The 12,090-nt window shown below is 34.1% G+C and overlaps 1 protein-coding gene across 4 annotated transcripts in view; it reads left to right on the top strand.

Moving 5' to 3' along the window:
- Window positions 1–12,090, top strand: part of SEPTIN7 (septin 7) — a 121,716-nt gene that overhangs the window by 98,049 nt on the left and 11,577 nt on the right. For all 4 annotated transcript variants that reach the window (XM_077119926.1, XM_077119918.1, XM_077119910.1 and 1 more), the window contains 4 exons: window positions 4,889–4,981; window positions 6,008–6,104; window positions 7,169–7,220; window positions 11,935–12,060. In XM_077119926.1, coding sequence (XP_076976041.1) covers window positions 4,889–4,981; window positions 6,008–6,104; window positions 7,169–7,220; window positions 11,935–12,060 — 368 coding nt within the window. The remainder of the gene's footprint in view (window positions 1–4,888; window positions 4,982–6,007; window positions 6,105–7,168; window positions 7,221–11,934; window positions 12,061–12,090) is intronic.

The raw sequence follows: 12,090 nt of genomic DNA, 5'->3' as shown, positions 1-12,090 counted from the left end.
TGCCTGGAGGGTAATGATTTTCCTTGCAGAGTTGGACTTAGAGAGAGAGAAGCCACATCTAAGCAACAAAAGAGGTTTTCTGGAAGTAACTCTTAGACATAACTATAGGTAAGCTTAGCATCTCCACTACAGAAATAAATTTCATTAGCGCAAGCCTCAAGATCAAAGGCTTGGCCTATGAACTTGGGAGTCCCTAATGTTTGAAAGATTATCAGGGGTTTCCCAGTTGGGGAAGTTTAATAGTTCCATATTTTTTCTCTACTCACTCAAGGAATTTTGCCAATATTTTTCAGTTATCTGTTCAGCGTACTCTGGGATGTATCCAGGTATTACATTAAGCTATACAGAATTACAAGCCCTCATTCCCATTCTGGGTTCCATGTGTTTGGGTTTTTTAAAAGAACTACCTAGACAGGTTGAGTTAGTTGTGTGCTACAGGAAATTTAGGTTTTGGACAAAATAAAGTTCTTATACACTAGGTGAAATTCTAAATTACAGACACTGTCATCTTTTGCCCTATATTCTGACTGACCTTGTTTCCAACCAGATCTGCCTCGTTTTTATCTCTAATTGAAACCTGGTCTCTTTCAATTTCTTTAACAATTGGATGTAGCCATACTGACTTTCAGAGCTGTAAAACTCCAACTCAGAGTCTTAAGTGTCACACGGGTACCCGAAATTCCAGGGAAATACCAAATTGGTACACATAGCAAATCTCGGAATCTAGAAATAATACTTAAAGCTCAGAAATAGGCCCCAATTTTCTTATGCATTCTCTAAGATACTATACCATATTTGTCCTTTTGTTTCTGGCTTATTTTTGCACAACATAATGTCCTCAAGGTTCATTCACCTCATTGCCTGCCTCACAACTTCATTCCTTTCTGTAGCCACACAATATTCCATCAGTGTACACCACAGTTTGCCTTTCTGCTTCTTAGTTATTGTACCCTTCAGTCAACTCTATCCATTGGGCATCATGGATAATGCCCCAGATAAACAATCCATGTCTCACAGTATCCTCACTTAGTTGTACAGTTATCATCTCTCTCAATTCTAGACATTTTTCATTACTTCAAAGAAAAATAAACTTTACCACCGGGGAAACCCCTGATACTGTGTCAAACATTAGGGACAGCTAAATCAATAGCCAAGCCCTTGATCTTGTTCTTATGAAGCTTGTGTATAAACTAAATGAAGAAGCTTAGTTTATCTATAGGTATGCCTAAGAGTTACTTCTGGAGGACCTCTTTTGTTGCTCAGATGTGGCCTCTCTCTCTCTCTAAGCCCAACTCAGCATGTGAAATCATTGCTCTCCCCACTACGTGGGACATGACATCCAGGGATGAAAGTCTCCCTGGTGATGTGAGAGATGATTCCCAAGGATGAGCCTGGCCCTAACACTGTGGGATCAACAATGCTGTCCTGACCACGGGGGAAAAGAAGTTTAATAAATAAGGTATCAGTGGCTGAGAGAATTCAAATAGTTGAGAGGCTACTCTGGAGGTCACTCTAATGCAAACTTTAGTTAAAATTGATACCTACCATAGCTTATCATATCCCAACCAAAACCATTCCTGCCAATCCTAAAGAACACCTCGGGTGTTAAGATTTTACAAATGTTCCATGCACTAGGGTAGTTTTCCAGAAACCTACAACCTCCAGATGGGTCCATGGACAGGTAAGTCCTGAAATGCAGAGAGGCCAGCTTCTCCAGAACATCAACCAGCCCCATCCCCCCATCCCATATTATCGACAGCCCCTTTCAACATGAAAAAGTTAGAATGGGCATAACCCAAATCCCCTAAAGAGTAGAAGAAAGATCAGAGATAATGGTGGAGTTATACAGAGAAGGTAGGATTTAACAAATGAGTATGATTATTGAATCACTATATTGATATTCCCTTTAGTCTCCAGTATCTTAGAGCAGCTAGAAGTAAGATCCTAAAATTGTGGAATTGGAAAATAAAAAACATGAGGGTTTAGATCAGTTTTACTCTTTATTAAATTTAAATGTTTTCTGATTCTTTAGCCTTTCAGTAACTACTATGAAAGTTAACTTAGGACAGAAAGATTATTTTCTTTGAAAATAATTCTCCTCTTCTGCCTTACTTCTTTCCTCAGTGCTCTTGTCCACTAGATTAGGATCTTTATCCTTTGGCAGTTTTTTAAAAATATAAATAAAGCTACGTTAGATATTTCTGTATAGCCCACTACCACCACCCCCATGCATTTAGAATCATATTCTTAGTATGAATTCATAGAAGTAGGATTTTATTATTTCAAAGTGCATGATTATTTTTATAACTTTTTCCCCCCATTTTGCTGTGGTGCTTTCCCACTATAACAGTTCCTTTCCTTTCATAATAGTTATATCTATTTCACTATAGCCTTACCATTTTCTTTTTTCAACTTTTTTGGAAGAAAGGTGTAGCTAATAGTTTAACTTTCTTTTTGTTTGGATTTTGGTTTTGTTTAGTTATGCTTTGCTTTGTTTTTGCATTTTTTAAAAATACGGGTGGGTTGGTTGGTTTTAAATGCAATTTTATTGAAATATATTCACATACCATATAACCATCCAAAGTATACAATGACTGACTCACAGTATCATCATTTAAATTTCATTTTTATTTTCAAAGATAAGTTGAACAATTTAAAAAGGTCCTGTTCAAATGATTTCTCTTTTTGGACAGTAGTAGTTGGTCTTGCTTTCCTGTATTTCTGTTCCTTTTTTTTTCTGGGTATTCAGTTCCCTCTCATTTTCAGAAGTTTTGTTTTGTTTTTGTCTTCTGTCCTAATTTTGTTTTCATCATATAAATGTTATAATATGAACGCAAATGAACTTATAGTTCATAACAATTGTTATTTATTTTCTCTATTTCCTCACCAATTATATTACTGTATTTCCATAACAGGAGTTTACTTCTTTTTTTAATGTTTTGGGATTTTAAGCATTTAATCCATTTAGTAGTTATCTGCAATATATGGGCGAAATATAGGTTAAGCTTTTTTTCCTAAACGAATAGCCAGTTATCTTAGTAGAATTAATTGAAATAATGACTCATTTGCTCATTTTGTCGCAATTGCTTTGATATATATTAATTTTATAAAATATAGGTTCAATTTCTAAAACCCCTCTACCATTTCAGTAGTTTATTATTTATTTTAGGCCAAAGTTAAGTCTTTCAAACCACAGCTACTTAATAAAATATTACAAATAGATCTTAGAATTATTTCTTATGGTCTCTTTAGTCTCCTTGGTAACAAAATACTTTTTTTTCTACTTTTTCAGTATGAATTTTAGAATGCCTTGAAAGCTGTCACAAAAACAAATATATGTTGAAAATTGTTTTGAGATTGTTAAATCTGTGTAAATTTGAGACTGTTCTGGTACGTTTTTACTATATTTCCAGAAGATGTACATGTTTCTCCATTTATTCATTCCCATTTTTATTTTGTAATGTGCTGTTTATAATCTTCAAATTCTAATCATCATAACATCTGATACCCATCTTGATTTATTTTCAAAAATAATGTTACAATTATTTACATGATAGAAGAGAGCTAACATTTATTGAGCATTTATTGTGCCAAGCACTTCCATATATCTTCGAACCAAAGCCTACTCACTCTTATCTATTTCAGTTTATTTCCACTGATGAACTATTAACATAAACCAAGTTGTTTTGAATAATAACTTTTCCTTTCAACAAATATTTACTCAGTTGCTTCTGTGTACCTGAAATTTTACCAGAATTTAGAGATAAAAAAGATGAATAAGCAGTGATCTCTACTTTTCAAATTGCTCATGTTCTAATAATTGTACAACTTTCTGTTAAGTATTCCTGTGATAATAGTTTCTAACCACGGTGCCTTTCAAAATCAGCTAGAAAGCTTTTCAGAATAAATTATTGAATCCTACCCTTCCCAATTGGTTATGTAGATTAAGATGGGCTTTGACATTTGTTATTTTGAAGATGGCTCACTCAGGTCATTTTCTATACAATCTCCAACTAAAAACCACTACTCTTAGAGCTGACTATTGCTGTTTTCCTCCTCTCTTCATGTTTTTGACTCCTCATCACTTGTTCTCGTGTTTTTTTCTATGTAGATTGAATATATAGCATCCCCTAATTGCCAAAGATCTGTGGCCACATTTTTCCCAGTGGTAATTTTAACTCTGTTTACCATAGAGTAGCACAGTAATCATGTAACACATTTTTGGGGGAATCCTTTAGTGCTGAGAATCCTGCTTTGAGAGTCAGAATGCCAGCATAGGTAGGGAGTTAGTTCTAGATATGTTAGCCATTACTTTTTTGTGTGAAGTTGTATAGGAGAGGTATTTAAATTATCTGATTATCTATTCTGTTTAGAATTTAGAATGATTTGGGATGAAATAATTCGATTTGAACTAGATTATCTCTGATGTTAAAAATTGCTTTCTTTTATTTTCTGAATTATCCTTATTAATATTTAGCTTCTTAATTTCCAGGGCATGTTTTATCCCTGTACTAAAATCTTAAAATTGTTGGCTCCCTTATTTGTATGATTACACATGAACATGCAAGATTACTTTCTCATCTGTGTGCAGATTTGTCTCCTGGAGCCAATTCTTTTCTATAGTCTTACATTTTATTTAAAATTCTTTTTGATACTGTAACCTTATGACTTTAACACTTCCAAAATAACTGGATTTTGGTAATGGTATTTTTATCAGCTTTCTGGTTTAAAGCAGCAACAGCATTGGAATTTGATTTTAGGTTACAGTTTTGCATCACTTAAATACAATAAAGGACCTATAGCTGAGGACTCATAGCAGGAATTCAAGGAGAGTACAGTAAAAATAAGGCTAATTTATGTTGTTCTTTTGCTTTTTCTTCCATTTTAGATAATGAAAGAAATCCAAGAGCATAAAATTAAAATATATGAATTTCCAGAAACAGATGATGAAGAAGAAAATAAGCTTGTTAAAAAGATAAAGGTAAGTTCATTGCCATATGTTTACTAAAATGTTTGGGGGCCTTAAAAATAATATTCATATTCACAAGAGTTTTCATATTCAGTATTTCACAGGAGTTTTCATATTCAGTGTTTTAAGTAACTGGTTTACAAAATTAATACGGAGATTACTTAGTATGCGATTCAATTTTATCAGATTAACTTTGTGACTATTATAGGTAATAAGGCATTGTATAGAATACAGAGGTGAATAACAAAATTTCTACCTCCAGATGGTTTGTACTGTGTTTTCTCCATTGTTAAAATAGGAGTTTAGAAGAGAAGGGTTCTTGAGGACGGTAAGGTTTACTGTTTGTTTTAGGAATCAGACATGATATCTCCTCCAAGGCTTGTGGCAGATAGGGACCTGTTTTACCTCGTCCTTTTTAAAAAATCAACCAAGAATCTATATAATCTGTACTGACTTCCTAAATACCCTAGGTTTAAAAATGTACTGATGACATTATAAGGACATGATCTCATTATATTGGAGTAATGGAATACTTATTCCTAACTAATGAAGAATTTCTGAGGTTTTATAAAATTGCTACCACTTAACATATTTCTGGATACCACAAGAATTTCAGAAGGCCATGCACCTGAAGTTCCAACGTTAGAGCCTGGCAAATGTAGTATTTCCTTAAAGGCTGGTTCACCAATCAGCTGGTAAGCTAGTCACAAGCTTAATCTTTTCTCTCTAAATGCTAATTTTTTTTTTTACCCTTTTTATTTTACCTATGTGGGACAACTTCCTTTTGGAGTAACTCGTCAAATAATTTGATCAGTATATGTCTTAGTCTTCTTGAATTTTCAGGGAAGATACAATTTGGTTTATTGTTTACCTTCGTGGTATGATATAACAGCAGTTTACAAAATGGTGCCTTATTATCAACTCAAAACTGTCTAGGTAATTTCTTTTTCTAATGTGCTAAGTAATGTAACTTCATTTTTTTTTTTAATTTGTGGGGACTTCACAGATATATCTGAATAAGAATTCTTTGTTTTACAGGACCGTTTACCTCTTGCTGTGGTGGGCAGTAATACTATCATTGAAGTTAATGGCAAAAGGGTCAGAGGAAGGCAGTATCCTTGGGGTGTTGCTGAAGGTAAGATTTTCTTCAATGAGTGACTTTGTGTAAGTTCTCACAATTTTGGTAAAAAATTTGTGTTTATATTAAGTGGCACATGTATGCTGCATTGATATAATTTAGAGTTTCAAAGATATTTCTGATTTCATTTTCATTTAGTCTCATTTTCTTCTTAAGTACACTCCTGTTTTTCAGACCTTATGTAAAAAATATGTGTTAAATCCTAGTTGGACTATTTTAAGAGTCAGTTGCCATTATCCCTTTCCTGCCCAATCATTAAGTATATTCTGGTTTTCTTGCCAGAGAACATACTTATAATGCAGGTTTTTTTTTTTTTTTACCTGGGGCTCACGGATTACTTCCAGGAGATCCAGTGAACCTTCTAAAATTGAAAATAATTTTGGAGAGAAGGCTTATCATCTCATCTAATTCTTAACAATGACTGAGAAGAAGTTTTAAAAGCTCACATCTTTAGAGTAAAAACATTTCATTATTAAGAGATCCTCTTTACTAGTTTTGTAAGGAGATTTATTTATTTATTTGTTTGTTTATTTATTTACTTATTTATTTATCGAGTGCATGGATCACAAATTGAACCCAGGTCTCCTGCATAGCAGGCAAGAATTCTACCACTGAACTTACCTGTGCACCCCTTGTAAGGAGTTTTAAACGCCAATTAGTCTATCTTAGTTAAAACATTAAACCTCAGAAGTCCTCTTGGCAATAAAACTTGTTTTTATTATGTTGGCTTAAACTAATATTTAACCTTCTGTATTTATATTACTTAGAACTGAGATTGACTCATGATTGTTTACCTATTTGTTGGTCTTTTAATAGTGTTACATTGTTTAGGATTGTTCAAGTTACTGAGGATTAGAATACAGTTAAGTAATGTTATAGTACACTTGTCTGTCATGCTTTAAATTGAGTACTATGTTATAGTATTAAACCTTAATGAAAAATTAAGATATTTAAGACATTTTTGTATATTCTCTCATTGTTATGTCTAATTTCCTGTGAAATTTCTTTTGCAGGCAGGATTTAGTGGATATAATTTGATTGGTCTTATGTTTTTCTTACAGTTGAAAATGGCGAACATTGTGATTTTACAATTCTAAGAAATATGTTGATACGGTAAGTGTGAGTAATAATGAAAATAGCATATTTTATATATTTTATTTAGAGTGGGACAAATTTACTTTTTTCCTTCTATAAATTTAGCTAATTTAAATTGGTATCTTCATTCTAGTACTGGGTGAAGCACTGCATAGAAACTACTTGTATTCTTTCTCCAGGGTTTTAAAATAGTCAGCAAAAATACAAAATAAAGCTATGGCCAAGGGTACATAGGAAAATTTGTCTCTTTATCATTATATTTTGTGCTGAGGTTGAATACTGAAATAGGTGTGGAAGGTGGAAAGGAAAAGGCTGTTGCTGTTGCTTAATCTGAACATCTTTGGAAAAACTGTAGAAGGGATGGCAAATTTTTGAGCCCAGAATAGATTTTGAGCATAAGAAGGTATATAGCCTGTTGGTGGGGTATTTTCATATATGGGACCACAGCACACAAAACCAGTCTTTCTCCTAGGCAAGAAAAAAGTTACTCCTATGCTATATTTTAAATACCGTATGAAAGAGAAGGAAAGTTTAAAAGAGCAAGACCCTGATTAGAGGACCAGGACTTGAATTAGAAAAGCAGCAGATGGGAGGAGATCGTATAGAAAAAGTAAAAAATAACTAGCAGTGTCAATGGGTAAGAAACAGAAAGGAGACCAAAAGGAACTGCAGTGTTTTCATCTTGAGAAACATTCCTTCTTCTTCCCACCTCATATCCTACCCCCACCCCCGCCCCCATTCTCCCCTCTCGTCTTGTTTCTTCAAGCCCTTACTGTATATACTCCCTTCAACCTTCCACTTTTGGATAGCTGTCATACATTGAAGGCTATTCTTTTTTTTTTTAATGCAGTTTCATTGAAATATGTTCACATAGCATAGAAACCATCCAAAGTATGCAATCACTAGTTCACAGTGTTATTAGAGGGCTGTTTATTTTTATGCTACTACTTACTTTCCCAATACATTGGGATCTCTTTAGCTACACAGAGGTAGTAACACATATGAATGATGATTAAAAATCATGGAATAATAGGAAGGTCATTCTCACAAATGAGAGGGAAAATTTAAGTGAGTCAAACTGCCACCTCAAGAAATATACTAAAGATGATAGTGACTTTGAAATCAAAGAGATTGTCATGGTAGTTTTTTTTTTTCAAAGGAACTTACAACTGAGTGTTTTGGGTAGGAATAGACAGTAGCATTGATTCAGTGGTTGGGGTTGCCAGGTTCACATAGCAAGAGAAGAGCAAGAGGATGGTTAACATAAGGTTTTTGAGAATATAACACTTCAGATTCTATTATAAACTCTTCCCTTTCTCTACCATTGTGAAGGTGTGACTTCAAGAGGACTAATAATGCTATCTCTTATGACTATATATTTAGGGAGTGTTTAATAAATATTAAACAATTACCATTGCCTTCCCTCTCATTATTTTTCTCAATTTTAAATCTCCTGTGGTATTTTCCCAGTGCTTGACAGTAATATTTCACAGCTATATCTTACGTATTTTTAAAATACCTAGTCAATAATTATATACATAAAACACTGTAGAAGGGAAGGCTAGTTATCAAGCTAGAAGCTTGACTTGGAATGTATGAAGGTGCATAGCCTGGTGATAAGTGAGACTCACTAGTATAAAAACATTAGAGAGCAAACTGACCATGCCTAAAAAAAGTTTAGTACAGCAAAGTATCAGGACATTTAGGCATGTCTGAATATAATGAAAAATTCTAATGGTATATGGGGTAATGTGATATAGATACTTAAAAAACATGATAAAGGGCGGGCCGCGGTGGCTCAGCGGGCAAAGTGCTTGCCTGCTATGCCGGAGGACCTCGGTTCGATTCCCGGCCCCAGCCCATGTAACAAAAACAAAGAGAAAACAAAAATACAATAAAACAAGAAAATGTTTAAAAGATGTTTCCCTTTCTTCCTTCCTTCCTTCCTTCTATCCTTCCTTCCTTCTCTCTGTCTTTCCTTTAAAAAAAAAAAAAAAAAAAAAAAAAAACATGATAAAGGAATTCAGAGAAAAGGGGATATTATCATGGAGTAGGTCAGATAAGAAAGGATTCATGGAAATGGATGTCTTAATTTGGATTAGGATGGATGCAGTTATTGAATGATACTTACTTGTGAGATTGGGATTGGTCCTATTTAACATTTTTATCAGTGATTAGGGTGAGAATATTGGCTTCAGCTGCTTGTGGTATAGGCTGGTTGGGTAATTTTACTTAATGAAACAATTCATTTATTTGTTAAATTTGCTATACCAATTTGCTTCTATGTTTTTCTTTCCTAAATCATAAATGTTCACTTTTGCTAGGTGGTTTTACTTTTCCTTTTTATTACAATTTTTAATTTATAATTTTTACATTTAGAGCCTTAAAACGTCTTTAAAAAGAAAAGTATTATACCTTCAAGATGAAAAGCTTAGAAACATTTAAATTTCTTGTTTTCCCTTCTAAATTTGAGTAGAGATGAGAAAGAAGTTATCACACTAGCTGGACAATCTGAATAAACAAAAATTTACCCTAAATAAAAATTCCCCAGTTTAAATCCAACTGATCTGTGATCTGAAGTGTCCTTAGATATTACCTGAATAAAATAATCAGGTATTTTACTAGTAACTTGCCAGAAACCTACAACGTCCAGATGGGCCCCTGGTCCAAATAAGTCCTGAAACCTCGCCCAGCCTCTCCAGAACCATCAGATAGTTCCATCTCCCTACCCCATATTAGTGACAGACCCTTCCAATATCAAAAATTTAGAATTGCCATAGCCCAAACAACCCCAAATAGAGGTATGGAAATATCAAAGGTGATGGTGGAATTATACATAGAAAATAGGACTTAACAAATGAATATGAATGCTGAATCATTTCTCTTTTAGTCTCCAGTATTTTAGCACAGCTAGAAGTAAAAACCTACAACTGTGAAATTGTAACCTATGTCAAAGTCTGAAATAGTTCTACAACTAATTGTGGTGCTGTGCTTGGAAATTTATAGCTTTTTTGTATGTATGTTATTGTTCACAAAAATAGAAAAAAAGTCAATTGTGATGATGAAACAGTAAGCCCTCTAGAATCCTGTATTCTGGAGTAGCTAGGAGGAAAAATATGAGCAGATCGTATGGTAGCCCATGACAGACTCTGGGATCTATCCTGTTAATCACTTTTTTTTTTTTAATTTTTTAATTTTTTAAAAAATACCAAAAAACACCAAACGCAAACATTCCTAACTTTTGATCATTCCGTTCTACATATATAATCAGTAATATCATCACATAGTTGCATATTCATCATCATGATCATTTCTTGGAACATCTGCATCTATTCAGAAAAAGAAATAAAAAGAAAACAGAAAAAAATTCATACATACCATACCCCCACCCCTCCCCCTCATCGATTACCAGCATTTCAATCTAAATTTATTTTAACATTTGTTCCCCCTGTTATTCATCTTTATTCCATATGTTTTACTCATCTGTTGATAAGGTAGATAAAAGGAGCAGCAGACACAAGGTTTTCACAATCACATAGTCACATTGTGAATGCTATATCATTATACAATCATCTTCAAGAAACATGGCTAGTAGAACACAGCTCTACATTTTCAGGCAGTTCCCTCCAGCCTCTCTACTACATCTTAACTAACAAGGTGATATCTATTTAATGCGTAAGAATAATCTCCAGGATAGTCTCTCGACTCTGTTTGGAATCTCTCAGCCATTGACACTTTATTTTGTCTCATTTCACTCTTCCCCCTTTTGGTCAAGAAGGTTTTCTCAATCCCCTGATGCTGAGTCTCAGCTCATTCCAGGATTTCTGTCCCACGTTGCCAGGAAGGTCCACACCCCTGGGAGTCATGTCCCATGCAGACAGGGGGAGGGTGGTGAGTTTGCTTGTTGTGTTGGCTGGAAAGAGAGGCCACATCTGAGCAACAAAAGAGGTTTCCCTGGGGGTGACTCTTAGGCCTAATTTTAAGTAGGCTTGACCTATCGTTTGTAGGGTTAAGTTTCATGTAACAAACCTCAAACCTCAAGATTGGGGGTTCAGCCAATAGCTTTGGTTGTCCACACTGCTTGTGAGAATATCAAGAATTCAACTTGGGGAAATTGAATTTTCCCCCTCTCTCACCATTCCCCGAAGGGTACTTTGCCAATACTTTTTTATTCACTGTTCACATCACTCTGGGATTTATCGGGGCATCACTCTGGACAAACCAACAAAATTTCTTGTCCTACTCAAGGTTCCATGTACTTATGGTGTGTAACCACTTTTTGAAGAGTGCTTTGAAAACTGTTGCTTTTTTATTTCTTTGCTTTGTATATATGATTTACTATACAATAAAAAAGTTAAAAAACAAAACTTAGTTACGTTTAATATTGCTAAAAGTAAAGCAATTTCTTTTAGGGTTTATGAGCTTCATTAGTAGCTAGTCTACTTTTCCTTTCTCTAGTAAAATTAAATATATACTGTTAAAAATAAATACTTTCCTGTCAAAAGGTCATCCTTCAGTAACTCCTTTGTGAACTTCATGGAACCTCAGTTTTCTTTGGTGTAAAGTTAGTGCATTGTCGCTTGCTCTGTCTTCAGTGGAAATGAAGACAAATGCCATCTTCCTTAAGAATACTCTTTTGCTCATTTTAAGTCTAAAAAATTTGTTTTGATGTTTTGAATTTACGTCAAACCATTTTTAAAAGGAGAAAACCCTTGATATGTTATTATTACAGAACACACATGCAGGACTTGAAAGATGTCACTAATAATGTACACTATGAGAACTACAGAAGCAGAAAACTGGCAGCTGTGACTTATAATGGAGTTGATAACAACAAAAATAAAGGGCAGCTTACTAAGTAAGTACACGTGTTATACTGCAGAAACTT

Source organism: Tamandua tetradactyla, chromosome 1, assembly GCF_023851605.1.
Source record: "Tamandua tetradactyla isolate mTamTet1 chromosome 1, mTamTet1.pri, whole genome shotgun sequence".
Classification (NCBI taxonomy): Eukaryota; Metazoa; Chordata; class Mammalia; order Pilosa; family Myrmecophagidae; genus Tamandua; species Tamandua tetradactyla.
Note: the sequence above shows the minus strand (reverse complement) of the source record. Positions and strands in the feature narration are given on the sequence as shown.